Source organism: Lonchura striata, chromosome 2 (assembly GCF_046129695.1).
Source record: "Lonchura striata isolate bLonStr1 chromosome 2, bLonStr1.mat, whole genome shotgun sequence".
Lineage (NCBI taxonomy): Eukaryota > Metazoa > Chordata > Aves > Passeriformes > Estrildidae > Lonchura > Lonchura striata.
The window spans coordinates 86,651,331-86,678,945 of NC_134604.1; the positions used below are offsets into that span (position 1 = coordinate 86,651,331).

General features: G+C 40.4%; 1 protein-coding gene and 1 long non-coding RNA gene across 4 annotated transcripts in view; one reads left to right on the forward strand and one right to left on the reverse strand.

Moving 5' to 3' along the window:
• The window catches only part of REV1 (REV1 DNA directed polymerase), a 55,157-nt gene extending 34,025 nt beyond the window's left edge, over positions 1-21,132 (reverse strand). For 2 of the 3 annotated variants that reach the window (XM_021546720.3, XM_021546718.3), the window contains exons 1-4: positions 20,877-21,114; positions 6,614-6,680; positions 5,710-5,842; positions 3,779-3,947 (exon numbers count right to left, since the gene is read on the reverse strand). In XM_021546720.3, the coding sequence (XP_021402395.1) occupies positions 3,779-3,947; positions 5,710-5,842; positions 6,614-6,670 (359 nt within the window). In that variant the 5' untranslated portion in view covers positions 6,671-6,680; positions 20,877-21,114. The other variant, XM_021546719.2, reaches the window with a different exon arrangement.
• LOC110474859 (uncharacterized) lies at positions 20,351-24,566 on the forward strand. The gene is made up of 2 exons (XR_002466168.3): positions 20,351-20,478; positions 24,205-24,566. It is a non-coding gene; the product is annotated as an uncharacterized LOC110474859 (long non-coding RNA).
• Positions 24,567-27,615: the final 3,049 nt, after the last annotated feature.

Here is a 27,615-nt window from a genome sequence, read left to right on the forward strand (position 1 = left end):
AAAGACAACAATTAGACCCCATCCTAGTCCTCTCTCCAAGCAGAGAAGAACCAGCTTCCTTTCCTCAGTCTCTTGTTATGTATCACATGCTCCTATTGGTGGTACTCCTCTGAACTGAACACCGCAGCTGTTAGTAACTTCTCTTACTGAAAAGTTGACACACAACTTCAGATTTAACTTCAGAAGTATTGATCAAACTGGAAGAATAACTTGCCTTGATCTGGACTGTGGTCTTGCCAATGCAACCAGTTACTGTTAGCCTTTATCTCCACAAGAGCACAACTGCAGCTTCATGGTTATCTTTTAGGGTAAGACTTGAGGGTCCTGGTGGATTACAAGGGTGTGTCCCAGCCTGGGAGTCCCTAGCCTCTCTGGTTGCATGGAACTAATTCTGTCTTGCGTCCAGGGCTCTGCATTTTGCTTTGTTGAATTTCACCAAGTTTCTGCCATCCCATTCCTACAGTCTGTTGATGCTCTCCAAAGGACAGACCTTCTCTCCAGTATCTCAGCTGTTGCCTTCTAAATCATCCACAAACTTGCTGAAGCTACTTTCCACTGTATCACCAATGTCCATGTTGTTAGTGAAGACATAAACTTTATCTGTCCCAGTATGAACCGTTCAGAAGTGCCCGTTGTGGGTATTTGCTAGTTTGACTCCGAACTGCTGACCACTATGGTGACCAAGGCAGTTGGGCCAGTACTTGCATCCCTCAGCCAGCAGCCCACTATCCAATTCATACCTCCCCAATTTGTCTTCAGTAATGCAACACGGGACTGTGTCAAAAGCATTACCGTAGTCAAATGATATCTACTCCTCTCCTTTGCATTTGCAATCCTCATCAGAAAACTATGTGTCATACCAGAATAGCATTTTTTTCTTATTATTTTAAACTATTTTCTTCATATTTGTATTAGATTAAGACAGGTCTTTAGGAGAAATATTCACCTAATTTGAAAATCAAAATAAGGAATCCACAAATACTGGTACCTCATGTTAATTATCCTCAGTCTCTGAAAAGTGATTATAAACGTCAAAGAATGTTAAAAGAATATTCAATTTTGAAAGTCAAGCTCTCAGATCATCTGAATTTGGCTTTCACTACACAACAATCTTTACATGTTACATAATGGTAGTATGGTGTAACGGTGCATTTTTCAAATAAATGAATGTATTTTCAAATAAAGTAATTGTGTATTTTTCAAATAAAGGAATACTGACTTAGAAAGGAGGCTTGCCTGTAATTCTCTTCATTTGTTGCAAACATGGAGAGGTAGCAAAAACACACAATAAGGGACATGCAGAAAGAATAATTTTGTCACTACAGCAACCACACTATTACCCTGCAACACAGGATTTTGCAACTGCTGTTAGAGAAGATCTCTATGGGATGCTAACTAAAGCAAAATTCTAGAGCTACTTCCACTTAACAACAGGTTTATAAGAGTCTGACTCTAGACCATAGCTCAGAATATTCAAAGCTTTTAATGCAGCAATAAAGTTCTACATATGCCTTACTATCCTTATGCAAGTAACTCTGCAGAATTTCCATGGCATATTCCAAATTATGAAAATTTCTGATGCTTTACCTCAATATCCTTTAGGTGGCTCTAAAAAAAATTAAATTAAATAACAGTCATTGTAATGGTGCTATGTTACATTCATTAATCTTTGGAAAGCGGACAGATGCTACAGTGATAAGCACCAATAAAAGACGGGAATTAATTATTCATTTCATTACCAGCAAAGAATTCAAGTCACATGCAATAAGTAACAAACAGGAGACAAAAGGAAAAGCCATGTCACTGTATTAGCAGTCTGCATCCTGAACTCAATCTTTTCTTTGCAGAGAATGTGGCAGGTGCCATAGTGAAAAAAGATAGCATGTGATTATGTAATTAAGGACTAAATCATAATAGATGCACATAAGAAACAAATCAAAGCTCCACAGACAAAAAACTTCCTAATTTTGCAACCTTGGGTGACAAGACCAAAGATCTGACAACACTTTTACCAGCAGTTTGTGACAGCAACATTTTAGGGTAGATTCTTAACCAAATTAAAAAAATTGCAAACCTATCATATTGCATACAAGAGAACTGCAGAGAGGTGCTTTGCAGGAGTGTGTAGTGACAGGACAAGGGGGAATGGCTTGAAGCTGACACAGGGTAGGTTTTTATCAGGTATTAGAAAGACTTTACTGTGAGGATCACGAGGCACTGCAACAGATTGCTCCAAAAAGCTGTGGATGCTCCATCCCTGAATGGATGAGGCTTTCAGCAACTTCATCCAAGGTCTAGTGGAAGGTGACCTAATCCATGGCAAGGAGGTTGGAAGTAGATGATCTTTAAGGTCTCTTTCAATTCTATGAAACTGGAAACTCTACATCTACTACACTAATTTTCACATACTGATGTACTGAGAACATAATTTGGTATTCCATATACAGAGAAGGATTATTTAATCACTGAGTATTCTTTAATACTATTGAGAAGAGAAACAAAAAGAAAGGTGGTTGTGAAATTAGCTTCTATTCTAGATGTGGTGTGTACCCTGTTCTGTTGAGACAGTGAATTCCCCCATTTCCTTGTGCTCAAACTCATGTATCTGTCTATACTTGGTTCTTCTGACTTATTTTACAGTATAACCTTCCAGAGCCGCAATGCAGAACCTGAAACCAGAATAAAAATTTTAGGAGATCTGACATATCAGATTGTATCAAGTCTCTGCTGAATGTATACAAATTGATCTTTCAAATCTGGTCAAAATAATAGCAAGCTCTAGCGGCACCAATTAAAAACAGTCACATCTTCCAAATAAAACCACACTTGCCATCAGTTTTCTAAGTCCTCAAACAGAGGGGTGAAGCCTTAAAACTGCTGGGGGGGGGGGGGGGGAAATCTATCTGAAGTCTTTTTCAAACTGAGTAACTTAAAATGTCTAACTAAAGTTTAAAAATTGACGATAAAGATACATGATATGAAACAGCTGATTACAAAGGACTGAATACCAGCAAATTGAAAATAAGATTTCACACATGCATTGCAGAACAGCTCCTTGCTTGTTTCTACTGGTTATCTAAGAAAGAGGCTACTTAAGAATGGCATGACACTGGCGGGATAATTTCTAGAACATATTCCTGCCTATTCTATTTCCTGTGAATTCCTCAGATGGAAGAAGAGAGATGCAAGCCACATTAACTGCTTTGAGCTTGGCTATTGTCTTTATCAAGGACAACTTCAGTGGATTCTATATATTCCAGTGCATGGAGAAACCAAAGAACATAGATATTTTGTAAATAAAATGCATACTTTTTTTTTTTCATTTAGTTTTTATTATTTTCTTATGAAGTCACAACACAATAAATGTTTAGATGGAGAACACTTTCAATTAACATCCTCCTTTATATACAGATGACATGAAACTTATGCAAATCACGTGACAGGAGATATAAAACAATCACATAGTAGTTATTTAACATCCTAAGATGAAGTCTGATTAACTGGTTAGATAATAAATGGAATTAACAGGATAACGTTCAGTTTCCTAATATGCTTGAGACTTTCTGAATGTTCTTGGTGAAGCTTCCTAGAGAACGATCCCCAAGAAGCAAATCTTCAGTGTAACAGTAGTATTTCTACCCAGTTGTTCTGTGACTTAATTTTTAAGCTAAACCATAATCTCAAAATGCAATCTTGAAGTTTTTTTCTCCCCAGATTTTTCTTGGTTTCTTTTCCCCCCAAAAGGGAAAATCTCCAAACACAGTAGACATAAACTTACCTTTCCACGATCCACTCTGGCCGAACTACTTTTTCTCCTTTCAATTCTTTTATTTTGGCATTTGGAAGATTGGTGGCAATAATGTGAGTTGTTTTTGATCTGGAATAGTACACATGATATTGGCCTCCATGTAACATCATCAACCGTCTTAATTCATCAGCTGAGGGATCTATAAAATTAAAACCAGAAATATTCCTGTTTAGTGTCAGCAACTACAGTGAGAAGAAGAACTTTAACTGATAAATACGATGCCATGGTCAGAAAGAGTGCAAAGCATTGTTTTACTCTGGAAAAAAACTTACAAGTTCTTCAAACAACAATTCAGAAAAACATTTTGCAAAAAAAAAAAAAGCAGAAAACTGTGGTTTTGAAAACACTAATTCAAAATGCGAATATTTTACTTGCTTTAGAGGAGCTTCCCACAATATGAATGGCAGAAGGCAGGAAAAAATACTCAAGCAGATGTAATGTTAAACTATATCAAAAAATGCTTTATATCAACATAATACAAAATTAGATTATCTTTTCACCAGAGTTCAGGAGAATAGTTTATACCCAGAAGCAACAGAAAATAATTTATATAAAAAGTGTTTAGCAACCACACAGAACTCCTACTATGTAATTTCTGATGTACTGAAGCAGTTAACTCACTCCTTCCTTACCAGGTTAGTCTCGAGTTGCAAGGAACAAAGAATACCTTTGTTACAAGGAACAAAGAATACCTTAAAAATCAACAACTTTTCTGATCTCCTCAATTGTTTTAAAAAGAGTACTTATTTTGTAAGCAGAGGTGGAGAAAAAAAAGGAAAAAAGTGTTAGCTTTGGAAAATGTTTGCAGTGGCGTCACACAGGCACCAAAAGATTTGGGTCACCACTAACACAATGTTTCAATAGTGAATCTAGCACAAGATATTTTTTTTTTTTAAGTCAAACAATATGAGAAGGAGGAAAATTTTTTTAAAGGATACAGTTACAATTCCTTTCTGTCAACTCTCAAAATATGTCTAATATTCATTATTCCTCCAACTTGTAACTAAAAATAGCACACACTTGGTCCAAGTGTTACCTTTCCTACTCCAGCCTTTTGGACAACTATCTTCTAGAGCTCTTTTTAGGGATTAGCCAATTGAAGAATACACAAATGCTGGATTTTCACTAAAGAAAATGCCTGCTTAAACAACCAATCCAGATGTATTAATGGTTCAACATATCCACCTTAACCTTTTTCAATCCATTTGAGCCCTGTGCTTAAACCAGCACTAATCTATCCCATAGAAGCTCTATGCATCAGTTACATAATAATCACAACATTCCTGGCAGAGACCCCTGAATAAGGCTTCTGGGGAGTTTCCAAAATGTTATTAAACTGCTTTACAGAAGTAAGAAGTATGAACATAAGCATGGTAGATTAAAAACCTTACTCCAGCTAACATGCATTATTAGTCCACCACAGATGGTCCCTCCAATACATAAATCTCTTACCTCTTCTCTTCTTCCTCCTTCCACTATCAGTAGGTTCTGTCTCACACCTTATACCATTCTGAGCAAGAAAACTTTGAGGAAACATATTCTCTCAAATGTAAATGTAAGGCATACAGTCTAACCATCACTAATTTGAAAAATTAAAAATTTAGTAAGTGTAAGTGGATGGAGGAAATTAAAAGGCCTGATTTCAAATAATAAGATCACAGAAACATGGAAACTACTCCTATTTCTAAAAGTTATGTTATGTAAATCACATAGTAAAGTAATATTTATATTCAGAATGTAAATCAGATTTTTTTATTGAAAACCTTAATCATGAAAAACACACAGAGTAATTGTCATGTATTTACTTAGCTGCAAATTCATGTGTTTTGCAGTTACTTCCACTCAGGATGGTACATATGAGAACAACACAATACAGATTCTTAAAAAAAACAAAGGCTCACCTGTCAAGCCATTGACGTAGATGGCGACTCCACTAAAGATACTTGATGAATTTCCATCCCTCTGTTGTTGTATGGCTGAATCTGACCGGAACTGATCCTCCAATTTCTTAACTTTTGCTGACATGTACCCACCCTAGTTTTTAAATTAAAACAAAACACAACCCATGATGACAGTCCTATTTTTTAATACTTACATACAGAAACTGGTCAATTATAAGACTTACAAAGGTAAGGAACATTCCTCCAAATTGTATTTGGCTGACACACGAAAGACATTCATTTTTCAAGTGAAAAACAGCAAATACTCCACCATAAACTTAGATAACTTCATCTTGTTATCAACATGGCAGAATTTATTTTATACTACTTAATCTTTTTCTTATAGGAAAAGATTCTATATATAAAAAAGATTCTATATATATAAATACTCTTATAGAATAAAAAGAAAGAATAAAAAATGGGATGATGTAAATTTGGGTGCTAAATTGGTGACTCATTGCCTAAAAAAACAATGTGGTTCCATATATTTTCAGTTCTTAAATATATACGGGACAGTAGTATTATAAACCCTGATGTAAATTAGGTGCCTCAGTTAGTGTTTGTCCAACCACAGGTGGAGATAACTGTAGATAGCTTTCAAATTTATTAAGTTTATTTTTAAATGGTGATTTAAAACTATTCGAGGGCCTGCACTTATTAATAATGAAAGTTAGTGATTATTGTGAACACAGACTTCAAAACCTGGTAATTAAAAATTTTATTTCCAACTTAATTATGTGTCTTCAAGTAAAGCAGAAGGGTTTAATTTATAGGGTTGTCTTAGCATGTAAAACAAAATTGTAACCCCTTTTTAACCACAGTACCATTTACCTGTTTAAAAAAAGCCACTAGGTTTTGAACATACCCATATTCCCCATCCATCGCCATCGGCAGCTCGTTTCCGCCATCCACCTCGCCTCATACTGGAGCTTCTGCAGAAGAACAACAATGCTTGATCAATTAAATGTTCATCAGTGACACTTCAATGATGGTACTACAGGCCATTTACAGATTATCACAAAGATTAAATGTTTTAAATCACTGAAGTATTCACTGAATACTTCACTGAAGTATTAAGTTTCACAGCCAATCTAGAAATGCAAGAGCATATAAAACCTGGTTCCTCAGTTTTGTAGTAACGCATACTGTGGTTTCTGCGACATATCAAAAACCACATATACACGTTTTGCTTTATTCACCCTGAATATAAAAAACTCCTTATATGTTCATTGTCCATTACAATTTATTAAATTCTTTCTGTTCATCATACATCTCCTATTAAAAAAGGAATAATAAAAGGTTCTCAACTACAACTGCTAATATCCATGCAAAATATTGTCTAGGTCATGAACTGTCTTTTATTTCGTGTTTGATACCATAGACATGGTGTGATGCAGGCAGCCCCCTCCTGGTATTAGAGACAGGCTTAATTTCACCACTGGATTTGCAGCTGATTATAAAACATCCAAGCATATGTTGCTGTAATGCAATACATCACATCAAAGCAAAAAATCAAAGGTGATCTTATGGTCAAAGAAAAGGCAGCTGTTTAAATGACCTAGTATGATCTATAGTTAGGTCTGTGATTTGAGTCTTTGGGGCTTTTTGTTTGCATTGCTTAATAAATAAAGAAATAAACCCAACCAGACAAATTTCAGTTTTCCTTTATGCAAGACACTTATCCCTGGACCACTATGTCCCCAGATGAGCTCGTAGTTGGCTAGAGCGGAACTGGATAGAAAAAGCAATGCTTGGACTGTGGCCAAGTGTTCACTGCACCCAAGTGATTCATATTTACTACAGCTGTTGTAAAACTGATTTTAGAATATTGATTAATGATGTGGTAAGATCATGAGGTCACTGCCTGCCATTACATTGCTCACTTTCCAACCAAAATAGTTCTCTAAATGAAAAGACAAAATAGTCTTTTAGGTCTATCAGCTCTTAGAGGATCAAGACAAGTCTCTGAAACTAAAAAAGGTGACCGTCTTAAGTCTTCTATTTCATTAAATATTTAATTTATATTCCTTTATCCTCCCTAAAAACCATGCAAAGCTACAGTAAATACGTAAAAGGAAGTCAACTGGTTTTATTTCCATCCTTGCCTGCTTTTGAGTCTCTGGACTATCCACAGCATTGTCCAGTAAGAAGTGCACAGAAGCTTCACTCAGTTTCCAGCTCACCAGAAAGCAAATACAGTTGTGTATGGAGATGACAACACATTCTGGCCATTTTCCTATCCAGGCCACCTACTGCACTGTTTTGGAGACTGCCTCATTTATTGTATTAACATTCCATTTCTTATGAACCTACCAGAAAGTGAGTTCTAGCTTTTGTTTCTTAATTCCCGTTTGTCCTAGAGGACTAAGCAGGCATACTCTGATATCCAGTTAAAACACCCTGGGGATTGCAAAAAAAGACATAGATGCAGCAGAAGTTTTTTTAAGTACTATCACTTTCACGGACTACTGCAAATATGCCAAATGAGGCAAACACAGAATTATAGTCAAAGCAAGGTAGCAGGTATTTTGAAAAGGTAAGCATCTATTTTGTTTCAGGACCTCCACAAACAGAAAGATCATGACGCACTTGGTTCTATGCTAACAGTTGCTTGTAACTTGATACACAACTGATGTACACATTGTTATATGTGCAATTATGAAGATCAATCCCATGTCAAGGAGATGAGCTCTACACCAACATCCACAACAAAGCAACCCCTTCTCAGACTGCTGTATTTCCCCTCTAGGTACCTGCATTTCTTACCCAGAGACCTGTTTCCAAGACATCAGGCCTTCTGAAATTAATTTTTAGTGGTCTGGATTGCATTTGTAGGTACAACAGAACTCTCAAGGAACACTGAGGAAACAGAGAAGATGAGCTAGATGACCACATAAGATACAAAATTGACTTTTTCCTGTAGAGGACAGTGTATTGTGAAAATGGCTTGATAACTTCTTTCATATGGAAAATTTGTATTTTTCCATCAGCTGAAGTGAAATGTATTTCACATCTATCACTTTCGACAAAGAAATTCTTGGAAAAACAGAAAAGGGTAAGTTCATGGAAAAAGAAAAAACATTAATGAAACTGTCATCTAGTTTTTTTAGATACTACAGATATCAGTGTATGAGCTCATACGAGACACCAGAAGTTTAACTAACTCTTTCTCCCTCTTAATAAAGGATGACAAAGTCTTAAAGGGTGGCTACAAAAATGCCAGAGACTCTCTCTTCATAAGGAGCCACATGGAGAGCATAAGAGGCAACTGATACAAGCTGCACCAGGAAGTTTCATCTCGACAAAAGAAAAATAGTTTTTAGAGTGAGAACAATCAATGACTGGAACACAGGAACCCAGCAGAGTCCTCGTCTCTAGAGATTTTCATGTTGCAATTGGACAGGGCACCAGATAACCTCAAGCAGGCTTCCCTACCCATGAAAAGTTGGACTAGGTACTCTTTTGAGGTCTCCTCCAATATGGACTGTTCTATCATTCTAAGAGTATATAAAAACAACTCATACAAATATAAACTCTTGCTCTGAAAAAAAAAAAAAGACCGTACAAAATACATACTACAAATCACCACAACTCAAATCACTGAGAAGACAGGATTTGATAGGTCTTAACTCTGACCCCAATACAACGACCTCCTGCTTAAACTAAAATATCTAATGCCTGATAAACTGAAGAACTGACTTCGTAAGAATCAGCTTTTCTGAAACCTTGAAACATGTTTCATTTTTATTCAGGACACTGGAAGGTGAGGAAGAAAGATCTCTAGTCTGAAAGTGAAGCCAATTAAAATCAGAGTCATGGTTACATGCAGAGTTTGATTACAATTAGAATTAAACAAAACTACTTAGGTCAAGGTGCTAAAAACCTGACGTAACAATTGCTCAGAAGATGTCTTTCTAGAGCCTGCAAAACTAGAGAAACTAGGCTATAATTCCTACCTGAAACATCTGAGAGTGATTTACCATTTCCTTAGCAAATGCAATTTTTGACTCAGTCCACCTAAGCCAGTCCACTTAAATTTTGAACACTAAGGTTAGGAACATGGTACTTCAGTGATTACTAGATGCCTCTGGCTCAAGTCTTCCCTTTCAGGGTCACGGATTATTTTCCCAATGCTGATATGAAAACATGGGAGACTAATTTCTCCCTTTATAGTTACAGGAACTGGATGATAAACCAAGGCTTCTGGACTACAGAGAAACCTCTCTGCTAAAGACTTGTCCTCACAGTGTGAATTTTTCCTTGAAAATGAAAGTAACCACTTATAGCTGCCTTGATGAAACCTAAGGAACAACTGAGCATGAGAAATATCTTCCCCAAGATTTTTGAAACCAGAGGAAAATGCTAATTGGTTCATGAAATGAGAAATGTAAAGATGGTATGATGATCCCCCTGAAGGGATGAGTAAGAGAAACAGTAAAGAACCTGTGAAGGTGGGAAGTAGATGAGATATGGGTGGGTAGAAATCAAGACAGGGGACTTCAAACAGCCATCACAAACAAGCCAATTTCAGACAAGAGTTCATTTTTCTTGTAATTCTTTCTCTAAAGTACCTAAATTGTTTCAGAACAGTTTTCTCTGCACAAATTCACAGAGACTCAGCAAACCACTATACTTACTGTTTTTGGTTACTTCTAGAGCCTGAACAACAAGCTACAAAGTGACCCTCTGCCCAGAGAAAAGCTTTTTAAATAAAATTCAAATGCTCACATTCTGAACCTGTGACCATAACAAAATCTTCTGCAATTAAAAAAATGAACACCAACAAACTTTGAAACTCTACAAAAGCCTGAAAAGATATAAACAGTATTCCTAGGAATACATTCGTGTTTTTCAGTGCAAGAGAAATAACTTTGCAAGCAAAAAAACTAAAGTTAAGAACTCCAGTGGTCAAAATTAGCATAATTTGACCCTCTATCTCCTTCTAGATTATATATAAAAGTTAAAATCTTATCATTCTACAAGCCAGGGTTAGCTAAAATTCAAATTTAATTGGTTAATATTTAAGCTAGAAGAGAAACAATAAGTTTTGATGCTTTGTACATCACTAGTGGCTCAGAAATAGTCTACACAGCCAAAGATATGTAACATCTCTTTGCACCCTGCTTCACAGGTCTAGCATTATACTTCCCAATCCACAACCACTTAACCCTCATACTAAAGACTGCTTATCAAAGTCCACAGATCAGGTAATGGAATTAAATGTTAAGTGTACATTATATAAATTCTATAAACATGTCTTGGTGCATATAGGACTTATACAGCAAGGAATGTAGATCTGAATGTTGATGCTAATATTTGTTTCAGTCTCATCCATAGTACAGACTAAAGAAAGTTATTTCTTTAAAATATTTGTATTATAAATGATAGCAAGACATTGGCTTTCCATTATCCTGGGCAGTTGGGGTAACATGGCTAGGGGTCCAACCCAGACAAAAACCATAGGTATTATGGGGGAAAATGGTTAGGATAACAGAATACAGATCTCAGTGACTCTGTAAGAGGTGAAAATGGATTGTCATGGGCTTTTTAATTCCAGTGCAGTACTAATTCCTGCTTCTGTCATACGTTTCACCAGTCTCTCTGCCAAGCATATATACAGTGCAGATGTATTTTTGCTACCTCTTCAAGTAGTCAACTTGAGCATGGCAGAATATAAACTTTATGGTTCTTCCCTACGTATGAACTATTTCCAAAGATAAAATGAGGTTGCACTCTGACTCAACAAATAACCCTGCCAAAATTGTGTCTAAATACATCAAACAAGTTATGTTCCATCCAGATAATCCAATTTTTTGGTAACTGAAAGCTGCATGGAAGTATAACATACTGTAAAAGCTATTCTGCATTTCTGACCAGAGTAGACCCATGCTGTCATTGTCCTCTACTGCAAAAGAACTTGATTTATTTAACATATTCACATGCCACAAGGCTATATAAAAGGTGCAACTCCAGCAGAAATACGGGTGTCTCAGGCCACTGCTAATGAGTATCAGAATCTTCTCCTTGAACTGTAGATTGAATTCATCCCAGCTCAGTAGGGCTTAGAAACTTTTTCCATCAAGTGGGTATTTTGTGGCTTGTTTGAGTTTCATGCCTCTACATTCCAGCTCCCACATCAAACTCACCACTCTGCTTGGCACTAGTCTTCAAGCCCTTTGAGCAAAGAACTCTCTTACATGTTTATACATTTCTAAGCACAAGAGTCCTATTCTTGGCTGAGTCTTCTGGAAAAGAGCTGCTGCTACAGGGTAGGAAACTATTTTCTACCACATATTAAGAAGTCCAGAATCCAGCAAAAAACTTTCACAAAAAAGTCAAAAGCTTTTTTAAAGATATTATATGCCTAAACACCTGTGATTTCACACAATTCAAGGTTAGCACTACTATTCCGCATTAAAATTACTAAATAGTACATTGCAAAGCAACTGAATTTTATTCTAGGTGGGAAATAAAGTCTCAGGGTGAAGTTTCCTAACATTTTTGAGCCAAATTGTTGGCTGACTACCAAAAGGGATGACTCTGCTCTTCAGCCTCTGCTGGCCTAACAGGTTTTCCCCAACCTCTACAGTACTTCCAAGCTCACATGACCCCTATGTTCACACCTGTGCTATGTGCAATTCAGCCCACTAAATCAACATAAAAATGACATAATATTATGGTTTAGCTTTCCACAAGTTTAGCAAGACAAAGTGACTTACAAAAGCATCAGATAAAGCCAAAGCAGACGCAAAGAAAGAGAAATGGATGGGATCTTAAAGTTATCTTAGCCATTTCTAGAAATTAACTTCTGGGTCATGACTATAAATAATGGCAGTATAAATGTAAATACAGAGTCCCAATGAGCTGGCTACTGTTCACTAAATAATGCTGGTTATGTTTTTTTCCCTGCAATAAACCAGAGGGATAGGCTACCTTACCTTTTCCATAGGGTAAGGGCTTAAAAAAAAAAGTTACAATCAAACAGCTCAATGTCTTATGCCACCTGTCCCTACAGGATAAGCACTGCTAACTACGAGCACCTGATGTTGCAGGGCTACCCAGCATGTTCTGTTTTGCAGTTCAATCTTTGATGATATTTTAAACCAAGAGAAATGAAATTAGCTGAAGGATGCTTGAACCAATAGCTATCCCCAAAAACACCCAACACTACCTCCATGTCCTGTAAAGATCAGAGTGTAAATAAGGAAAGAATAAACTTCAAAATCTTGGGCAATTTAAATATTAGAAAAAACTGTTTGAGAAATTTAAAAATACCATTTGTCTAAATTATGAGCATCCATGGCATTTGCTAGAAAGGCAAAATACCATACAACTCACATAAAACATAGAAAAACCCCCAAGTCATTCAGAATCAACTCCTTATGAGCAGATAACTATTCTAAAACTATGTTATGTGTGTACTTTCATTTGAACTTGAAAGCAAAGAAATGATACTATGAGAACCTCCAGTTCAGTTGGTCCCCTAGAAAGAGAAGTCTTTGCTAAACTAATCCAGTTTCCAAACTGACTATTTTTGCAATTCAAAATGATCCTTATTTCAGATCAGTTTTTCATAATCAGTACAATCATGGACTAAATACTTAACACACAAGTAACAACTTAGAAATATAGATTTCTTTTGCTGGCTAAATGTCACAATAACACAAAAAACAGCACAAAAGTTGTATAGCAGGTAACTGTTTATATCAGAGCTGTACAAGACAAAAGTCTTTATACCTTGTTACAACTAACTTGGGAGTCTGGGACAGACAAGTTTTAATTGTCACAACTTGAGGAAGCATGAGCATGAGGTCCAGAAATCAGGATCACTGTACAATCTACACCAGCTTCAAACAACCTGCTTTCAATATATCGTTTTTGCTTTTATACATGGCATTTGAGATGGTTAATTCTTTGAAAAATAGGAAGACAGATTTTACCTGAAACCAACTATCAATTCCCCTCTAGGAATAACACTCAGTAGTAGCTGCAGTCCCTTTATAGCCTGTCACAAGTAGTGGTTTAACCTGTTTTCTTCTTCTGCTTACAGAAGACTGGCCTTCAGTTTCAACATTCCTGCATTTTTTGTCTAAGTCATGACCTCCCGAGCCCCTTTAGAGTTCTCCAGTGATGAATAGCTTCTCTTTGCATATGTTATTGCTATATGTAACCAGGTAGTTCAATTCACTTTGTAGTTCAAGCATCACTTCTTTCACACAAGGGTTCTTAGTGCCACAATACAATTATAAGTTTCAGCAAACTTCCATCAGCTGGCTTAGTTTCTTTTCTGTGCTTAAATTCTTCTGGGGCTTCAACCCCAAAAGGACTTTGCACATTGATAATCTTTATGCCAACTTCTAAGTGCCTAGAATTCAGAATAAAAACCATTAAGTAAAATCAGAATAAAAAACACACTTTGTGAAATTAGGACTCTAAATAGCAACACAGTGAAAGGACTAAATCACCAAAAGGAAATGCTCTCTTGGACTTGAGTATCCAAAGCAAGAAACAAGATGAGCTTATGAGCTGCCTAGTGTTCCTTCAATCCCTTCTGTTTACCTATCTATAATATTTGAGAAGGGAGAATTATGTATCTTTCTTTTTTGAAAATGAAGACTGGGATGTTAATTTTATAACTAATAAATAAACAGAACTTGTTTAGAAGGTTTTCAGTTTGTGCACTCAGTATGACAATCCAGTCCCACAACTCCTGTCTTCCCCAAGCAACCTATGCTAAGGCAGAGGCCAAGAAGTCAGTAGGTAGCCTAAGTAAACTCATGATCACCACTCCAAATAATGAGAAGAGTTGCTATTGCTGAATGATTTAGGACTTTCTAAGACTTTTCAGGCAAAACCAAAACATTCTTGTAAAGCTAAAGAAAAACTTAAGGCAGAAAAAGTGGGTAAGTGGAGGTGTAATTATTCAAAAATAACTGCAAAATTTTCATGAGATGATCAAAGCAAGGAATCTGTGGATGCTCTGAATTTATTAACATCAAATTCAGAGGAACTGTGCTTGTGAAAACCTGACATATGCTACTTTCAGCTTCCCCAGACTTCAGCTCAGGAGATGGGTGAAATCCTTCAGAAGAAACTACATCTTTTTGTTTGATTTAGGTATTTGACTATACACCTGTGTATGGATATCTGTATGCACGTGCACATACAACAAACTGGTCTTTATTGCTGACCAACGCGAGTGGTCGCTACTCAGACTGACCACTTTGGCAGTAGTGACTGGCACAGAAACAACTGCCCGCCCTGGGTCAGCGCTGTCACCAGTGTAATGAAAGGCACATGCGGATTAACACAGCCAAGCACAAGGTGCTGCACCGGGTGGGGACAACCCTTGGAATCAATACAGGCTGTGGAATGAGCCGATCGAGACCAGCCCTGAAGGACTTAGGGGTGTTGGCGGATGAGAGGCTGGACACGACCCAGCAATGTGCACTCACAGCCCAGAAAGCCAAGCATACCCTGGGCTGCAGCCAAAGCAGTGTGGCCAGCAGGGCCAGGGAGGGGATTCTGCCCCCCTGCTCTGCTCTGGTGAGACCCCACCTGCAGTGCTGTGTCCAGCTCTGGGGTCCCAGCACAGGAAATACACCGGCCTGTTGGAACAAGTCCAGACAAGAGGCACCAGGATGATCAGAGGCATGAAGCACCTCTGCTATAAGGAGAGGCTGAGAGAATTTGCATTATTTAGCCTGGAGAAGAAAAGGCTTCAGGGTGATGTAATTGCGGCCTTCCAGTATGTGAAGGGAGAATACAAGAAAAAGGGAGAGACTACTACAAGAGCATGTAGGGACAGAACAAGAGGGAATGGTTTCAAACTGAGAGCAGCTTTAGATCAGATATTAGGAAGAAATTCTCTCCTTGTAAGGGTGGTCAGGCACTGGAACAAGTTGCTCACAGAAGCTGTGGATGCCCCACCCCTGGAAGTCTTCAAGACCAGGCTGGATGGAGCTCTAAGCAACCTGGCCTAGTGGAGGGTGTCCCTGCCCATGACAGGGGAGCTGGAGCTATACAACCTTTAATGTTCTTTGCAACCCTGACTATTCCATGATGATGCTGGGGATTTTTTAGGAGATATGCCCAAGGCTGTTGTGCTTTATGGTCAACCCAATGTTACCACTGAGCAAGTGTTGATCCTACCAGGCTTTTCAAGGAAAACAAGAGAGAAGGCATCCACTTTGCAAATGGCAGATGATGTCAGATACTAAGGAGGACTCTTCACTCATGTATGGGCAGCAAGACTCTAAGAACTCAACAACTTCACCAGCAAAAGCATTGATAACTACAGATTCAGTATTGAAATAAGTAAATTTTCTGTTCACAGCAGTGTTTGAATGACACTACTTAATTTCAACTGACATTGCATAGTCAAGTTCCCAAATGCTTTTCTGACATTGCCTTTGAAACTCTCAAAGCTGCAAAAGCTTTTTTGAAGTAAAATCTTCACAACATAAGGCTTCTGTGTTTAGCCTTGAAGCTTCAAGTTTCTACTCAAGTTTTCTACATCTTTCTTTAGTCCACAGATAGTACTTTTTTTTCATCAACTCAGACCAACAAGACTAGGAAGAATCAGATAAAACTAGCAAGTGGAGAGATCAAAAGAAATGGAAATATTTTTTAATCTATAGCCTAGTTTATTTGAAGATTATCTGACACTGGACGCCAAGGATGCTAAAAGTCCGTATCTGTTCAATAGATAAATGGAATAAAAACTTTTTTTTTTAAGGTAACAAACAACAGAAGCTCAGAACACAAAGCGAAAATATTTCCGTGTGTTTCTTATTGTTAACAAAACAAACTTCTGATCTGACCCAACATATTACCAAGTTTCTTCCTAGATTCAAAGAAAAATATGAAAAGCACAGTTTTTTTGTATTTTCCAGGAAAAATACAGCAAAAAACTACAAATGCTCTAATTCTTCAAGATCCTTTAATTTAAACTCAAATCTGAATTGTGTTCTTGGCCAGTACTGGTTCTAAATTGGTATTTTAAGCACCTCTGACATAAAAACAGCGAAGTTACACTGCTGCTTAGTGGAGACAGATCAACACAAAATGGCTACAGAGCAAAAATGGCCTATCCCAAGCAAATGCTACAATTGTAAAACTTGGGTTAAAAATCAATATAGAAGTTACAGGAAGGGGCAACACGTAAAACTTCAAATCAGCTTGAAATTACAGTAAAAAGTCATTACAAATTACAACTGTACCTCTCTCCTACAATTGATTTATTAAGAGGACTCTTGGAACTGCTTAACAAATAATGAAATTACAGCAGGAAAATCAAGGAGTTGTGACTGAAAAGGCAGTATTTGAGCCGAGTGCTCTAATGTTTCCTGAAAACAAGCAGATTCAGAAGTCAGAAACAGTATCCTTTCAATATAAATCATTATTTTAGTTCTTTACTTCAGCTAGGAGTTACACTCAATTTTACAGAATGGTAAAATATACTCACACTACTTGGGAAACCGCATTAATCATTTACCTTACATGCCATGGGGTCAGGGGCTTTCCTGTTTGTAAGAATTAATAGTAATTTCATCACTTCCTTTAAAAAGCAACAGCTCCTAGGTTTCCAAAATGACCTCAGTGGAGCTCAAACATTTGTTCAAGATGCTAACTCATCATGCCCTGAACAAACACCTGATGCGACTCAGCTCAAAGTGATGAAGTCATGAACATGGAAGACAGAACTTTATTTTACTTTGGATATTCACTGACAACTAGAACCTGACAAAACATACTATCAACAGTCCCCAGGATTCTGCCAAAATACACCACATACCTCACCTTAACAAAGACTGCCAGTCTCTGTGTTAATATGGAAAAACCTTAGAGTAGTTCTTGACCCTACCCTGCACAGCTTCTGCACTGCTTTCTCACTTTGGCATTCAAACCAATCCACCTGCATGTGCAAGAATGACTCTGCAAGGTACCTGAGCAGTGTCTTCTCCTAAGAGAATCCACCTTTCTCTGTTCTTTCCCTGTTCTTGATTTCATAAATCAAGACACTGAAGAGATGTGCATTAGTTGAGGCAAACCAAATAAGGAGGTTACAACCAAGAATTCAATTACACTGGGACTTGGGTAAAGTATTTATATGTAGCTGGGAATGGAAAAACAAAACCAACAGAATTAACCACAGTATGACTAATCTTTACTTCTGCAAGTAACTGAATTTCAAATCACCAGTTTCAGCACTACCAAATAGGTAGAATACCAACTAGGAAACTTGAAACCTTAAGATAGGAAAAGAGCTCCTTTACCCAAGAGCTAACTCTGAAATTCAGGGACCACAGTTTACCTAGGCATTTAAAGCAAGGAATATGGAATATACAATCCTTGCTATGGGTATACCATAAAACTAAAAGTATCTCCTAGGGGAATTTCATGGTCACAGATTCCTCAGCTACAATAGCAGCAGTCCTTAAGTCAATTTTGAAATAAAAGCCACAGGAATGGAAGTTATCATTACAGCCCAGAATTCAGGGCTGTTCTGCATACTCGTTTGTTTTCTGCTGAGCAATGAAAGAGAAGCCTTTCCTAATTCTGACTTCTATCTTATGAGCACCAGATATTCCACGTGAAATACAGAGAGAGGGGATCACAGACGCAGCAAGCCCTTTTCCCTAAAAACATTTGTATGTCCAATTAAAATGCTGTCTGGTTTCCACAATAGAGCAAAAACCTGCTCTTGGGGCAGAGCACTACAAATACCTCTCTGTTAGACAAAGACACTTCCACAAGTATAGTGTATGACACATGTCTAAAAATCCCTCATGATTTTTTGCATCCACTTAAGGTTTGCTCTCTTACTTCCAACTCTTTTTCGTAATGCCATGGCCACTCTCATTTCTATTTGTTTCCAATTTTTTCCTCATTTTGCTATGCTTAAGTAAACACGTGGCACTATCACCAAATTAATCTACCTTGTATTCTGGATGAAGGGTTTCAACATTTGGATATTTAGTTCCCTTGTTATACATATATCAGGAAAACCTCCTAAGAGCTGACAGAAATCTCAGTGATAATAATACACCCTTTTAATTCAAAGAGAAAAATGCTGAATTTAAAAACAAAAAACATTCTCTATGAAATAAACAATAGCTAACAAATTAAATGGGGAAAGTACATGGCAGGGTCAGGCCAGTTATTTTGTTCGTGCTTGTCCTGGGTTATTAAAAAAAAGTCTGTGTAATCACGTTAATTTTTTTCTACCTACTCAAAGCCAGATTTAATTCTTATTTTTTAAATCTCTCTAGTAAATGAAAGGGATGGCATAAAGATTGAAAATTTGCCATAAAAATTCATTCAAGAAGTCATGTGGGTCAAGAGATCAGAAACAACTAATGAAAATTGGCACTCTGTTACAATACACTATCACTGCACCAGAACAGGCTGTACCAGAGTGTATCTACTATTCAGAAAGATGGACCAGTCCTAGGACTGAAGGGCTCATTACTAAATAATGTACTGAAAAAAGACATACTGTATACAGAAAAAAACATACCATCACTTCACAGTTGAGGCTTGAATTATACTCATGAATTTTTCCTATTAGCGCTTTGCTTTTAAAACAATCTTTCTTCAAGAAGTTAAACGTGAGTGAGTCACAAGGTAGGTGTCTGCACTGTGCCTCTACTTAACACTGTCCTACCAGTGACCTCCACTGTGACAGTTTGGGATTATTTACTAACGGGGATTTGGTACATTATCCAGCAGAAGAAACAGACTGAATGAAAGTCCAATATGGTGGTAATAGACAATAACTACATGCTTGAGGCAAGATGGCATGGAATTTGTCAGAAATTTGGGTAAAATGCCATAAACCTTAGTAAGACAGGACTATTCCAGAAAAAAATTTTAGCTGTAACTTCTTGCAACTAATGGTTATTAGGTAACTGTTCAAAACAGTTCTATTTGAGCAACAATTGCATCTAAATGAATAAAGAATTCAGATTATAAAATTAAAGTCCCCTGGTTTTGGTTCTTTGGATTATGGTGTCAAATTTGAGGCAGGATCTTAGATCAAGATGCATAACAAACATCAACTAATCTTTTCATTAAGACACTTATTAACACAATTATTCACAGCCCTGTCATTTTGAAAACTGTAATCTTAATTTTAAAGCATCAGGAACAGTGGAATATTACAGCACACAACACAGACTGTCTACCAAAGGAAAGAAACAAACGTGCTACGTTCCTCTTCCTTCTTAAGGTTAACATGCCATTACAGCCCATTTCCCATCAGGGGCTTTTAGCTCAGTATCACAGGTCAAGTCAATGGTATCTGTATAGCAAAAAGCATCAAAATCAGACTGGGAAGGGGTCAAGATGTGAACACGTCTGTCCCTCAGTGTTGGTAAGCACAGGCTTACTCATCAAGCACAGGTCCTCCCTGTTCCCTTCTGCACACCAGTTATACCCAGCACTATTGCTCAGCAAATACAACTTGTGACAAACACTACGGGAAACCGCAGACAAGATTCACGCCGCTACAGCGCGGGGAGCGCTCCAGAGGGCACGGCAGCGCCAGGGCTCGGGCTTCCCCTCTCCTCCCCCTCCAGCCTATTTCCCTGCAGTGACCCCTCCGCGCCGGCAGACAGCTGTGGCACAGCCTCGCTCTCCGCCGCTCTGCCTGGGGGACCCGTGTTGTGTCTACAGCGCAGGCCCCATGTGACAGACACAGATACAGACAGACAGACGGACGCACAGGTGCGGGGCGGGGCGGGTGACCCGGACACGCGCGCACCTGGCGCGCCCCCGCGGCGCCTCGCGGGCGCGCGCGGGTCTGTCCCCGTGTCCCCCTCCCGCGCGGCCCAGGCCCCGCGCGCCGGTTACATAACGCCGCGCGCCGGCCCCCTTCCCTTCCCTTCCCTTCCCTTCCCTTCCCTTCCCTTCCCTTCCCTTCCCCCCGTTCCCGCGCCGGGAAGAGAACGGGAAGGCCCAGGCCGCGGGCCCAGGGAGGGGCTGGGAGGCAGGGCAGCGGCTGCGGGCCCCGCGTCCGCCTCCCGCTCCTCTCCCTTCCTCCCTGCCTGCCTTCGCCCGGCCCCGAGCCACGCTCCGCACGTCCCTCCCGCCGTGGGGGGAAGAGCCCGCTCCGCACCGCTCACCTTCTGCCGCGTCCCAGACGCACATTCCCGGGAGCGCCGCCGCCGCCTCCTGCCCTGCGGGGCCGTGCGTGTGTGTGTGTGTGTGTGCGTGGTGTGTGTGCGTGGGGCTTCACATCGCGGCTCCCCCTCCGGCACCGACGGACGCACGCAACCGCCGCCTCCTGCCCGCCTTCTTCCTCCTCCTCCGCCCCAGCGCCAGCCGCGCTCTCTCTCTCCCTCTCTCCCCCTCCCTCCCTCTGCCCGCACCTCGCTCGGTGTCCCCGGCACGGCCCCTCCTCCACCCCCACCCCTTCCCTTCCCTTCCCTTCCCGCGAGCGCGTCACGGGAGAGTCTCGCGCCACCAACCCGCCGCCGCCGCGCGGTCAACAAGCGGCGCGCGCCGGCCCGGGCAGGGCCCCTGGGCCGCGGCGCCCCCTGGCGGCACGCGCGCACGGACAGAGGCGCCCGGCGGCGGGGGCGCTCGCGCGGCGGCACGTGACGGCGGGAGGGGCGGGGCGGGGCGCGGCGCGGCGCGAGAGCTCGCGGGCCACTCCAGCCGCGCGGACGGGCTGCGGCGGGCGCGGGGCGGCGGCGCCCCCTGGCGGCCGGCCGGGCGCGCCGCAGGCTCGGGCGGGCGCGGGTTCGGGAGCGGGACGGGAGCGGAGCGGGCGCCGGGAGTCGCCGTGCTCCGCACTGCCCGGGGCTCCCGCGGCCGGGCACCGCCCCGCGGCCGGAAAGCGGGCGGGGAAGGCCCGAGCGGGGCTGCGGCGGTGCTCGCCCTTCTGGCCGGGAGCCGGGTCACCGCCCAGCCCTGTCCCTGACCAGGCTGGGTCCGCCTGGAAGGACTGGAGCTGAGCCAGCCTCAGGCCTCACCACCCTCGCTGTAGAAGGGCTTTCCTCCACAGAAGAAGGGCCTGCGTGTTCCACTCGCGTGCTGGATACAGGAATAACACCTACTGGCACTTCCCATGTGATTCTGCAATTAAAAATGCAGAATCACAGAATCTTTTAGATTGGCAAAGACTTCCAAGATTGTCAAGTCCAACCTTTAGCCAGTTACCACCTTGTCAGCTAAACCATAGTGCTATGTGCAACATCCAGTTATTTCTTGAACATCTCCAGGGATGGTGACTCCACCACCTCCCTGAGCAGCCCATTCCAACATTTAACAAGTTTTTCCATTAAGAAATTACCCCTGATGTCCAACCCAGACCTACCCTGGCACAGCTTGTCCTGTTGGTAGTTGCCTGGGAGAAGAGAGTGAACCCCCACCTGGTTACAACCTCCTTTCAGTACGCTGGGGGTACTCTGAAGTGTATTCATGGGGAGGCTGGAAAGCACAGAAGGCCAATTGTGGGGAGAGATTCCTGTATAGGAAAGCAGGTGTAATAGTGGTGCGGGAATGTAGGGGAAATAAGAGAGAAATACTTAGAAACACCAGCCTTATTAATTGTGCTACTTTATGCAATTTACATAAAAATTACTGTTGACTTCTTCTGATTCTGGTATATGGAATTTGTTATATAAATAACAAATAGCTGCAGTCCTACAATTGTGTCTACGTAAACAGATCTGCTATGAATCCCCAGTGGTACTAGGCAAAACTCCAATTTGGTTATAACCACACCAGTCAGATGGACTCAGACCCATATGGATTTAGTTCCAGGGATAAAGCTGTCTCTGTAAGACAAGGGCTTATGGGAAACCTTCTTTTCTCCGTCTGCGTAGCCACAGTTATCCTGTTCTGTGAAAAATGTTACCATTTCAATTTTTTTCCCCTCTACTTTCCTTGATAACATCAAAAACTCAACGAATGTCCAGCCTTTCAACCCATATCTAGTTACACACTGCTTAAGATATCCATGCAGGATAAGAAAAACTTGAGTTCAGGTCTGTGTCTCTCAGCTGAGCATCAGCTGTTTTAGCCAGAATGGTTGCTTCATTTCACTTTGAGAATTATTTATAGCTCAACTCTTAGCACCTTCATGAGAAAAATCCAAATATTTGACTTTTGCTCAGTATTTTAATGAAACTTGTCTTCACAATGTGGGTGTTTCCTGCCAGAGGAAAGCATTAACTAGAATTTTGACCAGCTTTATGTCAAATTTTGGAGACATTGTGGCTGGCTGCTTTCAGTCTAATTTTTATCAGCAATTATATTACCTGAAAAAAAAAATTCTGAAAAATACTATTTTAAAAATATGTTATCTAGGATATATCCATTTCACTGGGCCAGTATTTTCCAGTTTTGCCAGACAGTGACTCTACCAATCCCAGTCCTTGCCAGTCTGGAGTAAACTAGCTGTTAAAAGTATTGCATGAGTGGATATGTGCATTTTTTTTTTTTTCTTACAGAGCTATTTCTCTAGGGGGCAGTTGTGGAGCAGAAAGGCAGAAAGACAAGTGGAATAGGGATTAATTTAAGTTAGCAAGAACAGCTTTAAAATGGTTAGTCAATGATTGTATTTTATTTTTAAATAGAAACTGACATATAAGCAAATTATAAGAGGAACCAACAATTATTTAGAGAGGCATGTGGGGACAGCTATTTTGTTTTGTGAAATATAGCTGGGGTAAGAGTTACCAGTGAAAAAATCTGAAATAGCCATTCTATACTTTGAGCAAAGAATAGATACAGTTAGTTAAAATAGGCCAATATTAGTTTAGGAAGAAACAGAAAACAGAATTAAAGTTAAAAAGATGATAAAAATAGGGAAGTCTAGGAAATGGGCCAAAAAAGAAAAGTAGTGAGTTATCTTCTGTCTTTTAATGCTTTCACTCTCTCTATATAACTCATTTTCACCAGTGAGCTCCTGAACTGACAGAGAAACATCTTTGGTTTAGTAGCCACACTGGAACTGGGTTTATTGCTTAGTCATTGGTAAATATTTACAGGGTGAAGCCTGGTTCAAGCCTGCTGACTTCAGTAAAAGCATTATTGCTGTGTTCATTGAGTTTGGAATCAAATCTGAGGATGGGGAGAGAGGCACTAGGTGTTCAGTGGGACTGGGGTTTCAGGTGGGGCATCTCAATGAGGTGTTATTGTTGAGCAGCCATTACCTATAAATCTCACTTTCTGAGTCAAAATCTGCTCCAACTTACGGAAAGTAGGTCTGATGTAATTTCAGTAACTTCAGCACAAAGGCATTTCCAGGTGAAACCCGAGAGGCTCAGGGCCATGCTATTTGCAGCCTCATATAGGAGGCGTTACCAAGCAGTGACTGTGGCTGCTGTGGCCTCTGAGAGCTTCTGTCGGGATATCTCTGCATCTCATGTTGTCAGAAAGGGCATGTAAAGCCACCGATGGAAGATCCCTCCCCGTGCTGATATTTCTGTGTATTCTTTCTAGGCTCACGTATTTCCCAGGGCAATGTTGGCCTGTCAACTACACACCGATGCAAGGGCCAACAGAGCGCCAGCCTTCTGCCAGTGCACAGAGGAAGAAGAAAACTTGGGCTATGCCATTGCTTGCTGTTTTGCTGGTCTGCAGGTAGTTATGTTTAAAGAGCAGAGCACTTCCAATTGCTTGGCTCTACCAGAGCCAATCTGATTGTATCGTAGATGTCTTTGCCATCTTCATCCATGTCCAGAAAGAGTCCATAAGGTGAAACTGACAACCAGTTGCTGCTCACCACTTTACCATGGCAATCACCAGCCTGCAGCTGCTGTGAGCAGCATTTGTGACAGACAAATAAACAATTGAGAATAGCAGCAGTGGTCTTTTTCCTTGTTCCACGGGAGAAAGGTCCTTACTGCTTACTCTGTAGTTCTCCTGGTTCAGGAGCTCTTGGAAGGATCACCTGTGTCGAATTCGCGCTGGGTGGGTTCAACTCGGGTTCAGTTCTCAGGCACACATTCGGAGGCGACTGCTATTCGGGCAGCACAGGGATGAGAATAGGAGACACTGAATCCATCTGTGTCTCTGGACCCTTCCATACCACCAGGTTCAGCCTTGTAATTCGCTCAGGTGCGTGTCTCCGCCCAAGGCACGGAAGGCTGTTCCAGTGCCCGGCCACAGCGCCGCCCTCCCGGCCCGGCCGCGGAGCCGCAGGGAGGGCAGCGGGCTCGTCCGGAGTCCCGCACCGCTCTCGCAGGCCGAGACGCATTTCACAACTCCTGCAATGCTGTAGTAACACAGCCTGCCGTAGTAATGCCCTAAATATTGACATGTAAAAGCTGCAGGATTATTGCAGTCGTTTCCTGGCCGAGCACTATTGTTTCATGTTAACCAGTGAAACTGCTGTTGTAAAATCTCAGCTGTAGCATTAATATACTACATATCACTGCCTACACCTACCTTTTAATCATGATGCCTGTTTTTGTTAGCTCCTAAGCCACAGTGCAGTCAGATATTTTGAAGCAGAATAAATGTTTTATTACAATTATGATTAATTAGTTCATCCCTGTTCCACTGGTAGGATTTTTAAACATCACAGAAAAAAAAACATCAAACAAATAACAAAAACCCTCCAAACCTCTGCAGGATAATCTACACTTGCAACCAACCTGTTCTTCCCCCCCCCCCCCAAACATTTTTCTCAGCGTGTAACTAAGAACAGTCCTGAAAGGATGAAATAACATAAAATCAAAACTTGCAGAGAGCATCAGTCTATATTGTTTGGGCCTGGCATTAGGGGAGTTGGCTCTGAGGCTCTTTGCACAAAAGGCATTCTCAAGGCAAAAATAAAGACTAGGTAAAAAATTGTGGGAAGCAAAGCAATTATGAAAAACAAACAAACCTGGAAATGCTGTTGGAAAGAATCAGAGCCAACCTTAGCTTCAGGCATTTTGCTAATGATGGAGCAATATGGTTGTTGTGTTACTACTGCAGATTACAGGACCAGTGGTTGAAGGGAAAGGTGTCACCAATATATATTTGTCTCATGTCTTCAAACTGCCCAGCTAAGACAAGTAAAACATTCTGGCATGTGGTATTCACATACCCTCTGAACAGAGAGAGACTTAGCTATCTCAGGATTTTGCCTGAGAGAAGCAGAGAAGAGAGAATCAAAACAATTCTTACCTCATTTGCTTCGCCTGTGTTTATGTTCATGTGGAATGTGTTCTGGAGATTGTTTACCCAAGGTGATTGTTTGATTGGATTCTGGTGATGGTGTTTCGGATTAATTGATCAATTAGGCCACAGCTGTGTTGGGACTCAGGCAGAGAGACACGAGTTATCCTAGTTTAGTGATAGTTCTTATTAGTGTAATGTAGTGTAATATAGTTATAGTATAATATAGTATAATAAAGTAATTAATTAGCCTTCTGAAGTCATTTGAGTTCTGTGCATCATTCTTCCCGCTGCTCGGACACTGTGTTTACTATACCAGCATGTGGGCCTGTTCTCATGGCTTTATTTTACAAACCTACTTTACCCCCCAGGAATCATTTTGGAGAGGTGCACTAGTGCCCAGAATAGAGCAGTGTATCAGGCCTATTTTACACAAAGTGTTTATTTACCGAAGAGTCTAAAGATCTCTTTGTTCTGTCTTCCTCTTGCCTATTACCATTGGTGGGTGCAACACTCTTAGCTGGTGCAGACCCTGTGAGCATAGCTGAATGGTGAAGAATCCTCCTCCAGTCATACATCAGGGTTGCATCTGCCCTTGCAACTGGGAAGAATTCATAAAAATAAGTTTTATTCTGGCTAATTTGTGCTGAAACAGTTTAGGACACTGCAGCAGAATTTATTTTAGATGAAAATTGCACATCTGCAGAGATTTCTACATCATCTCAATAGTGCTCTGGCATCTCCATTTCAGCAGTTCCCTCCATGCAAAATTGCTTGTGTGAAGAGCAAAAATACATTATTGGATTGCCACCTGCAGCCTGATTTTTAATGAATCTGAAACTGGGGCTTAATACTCAAAGATATTAAGTAAGAGTATACTATGCATATATAGATATAATGTGTACCTTTATTTTGTTGGCCTTTTATTTTCTTAGTCTTCATAGGCTAATACTCACTAATTACAAAACTACAAGTTTTGCCTCTCTGTTTCAAAGAGAAGTTGGAGTCCTTGATGTTGTTTGTTGTTGTTCTTACAGTTTCTTGATTGTTCCCAGCTGAGCTCAGAGCATTGTTGGACACAGACATTCATACAGGGTTCTGCCTAAAGCAGTTGCTTGCTACAATATAGGACAGTCTATTCAAAACAACAGTCACTGTCAGACAACTGGAAGAAACCTCAAACCAACAACAAAACCCTGGGTAGACATATTGGATCACAAAAATATAAGGAAGCCTAAAGCTGTGTCTCTTACCTAATTGCCCTGTTTCTCCCTATCCAGAGACATGGATCTCTCTTGACAGTGACCCAGCAGATGCACTCCCTGCTGACTGCAGGACTTTGCAAGGCCCCTTGCTGACCTGTTTACAAGCTGCATAGGAGGAGAGTTCTTACCCTCTGAAATGTTCATTTTCTGCTGTGAACTCTAGGAAGGGGAAGGATTTTTCTCTTATGAGGCCAGTTACCTCTAGTTCTTTTCTCTTTTTCTGCCTGGAGCTAGTATTTTCCTCCTCAGAATCTTTTGAGATCTCAGTTGTATGGAAGCCCACATATTTTACTTCCTGCCAAGATTTTTTTTTTTTTTTTTTTTTTTTTTTGGTGGGTATTGCGATCAGAGATTTAATGGATGTCATTCACAACATTCAAACAGGCTTACATATTCTCTTCTCTCTGCACAGAGGCAAGGAATTATTGCTAGGGTTCTTTCTCTCTAAAGCCATAGGAGAGCTCAGCTTCCCCATGGTAGA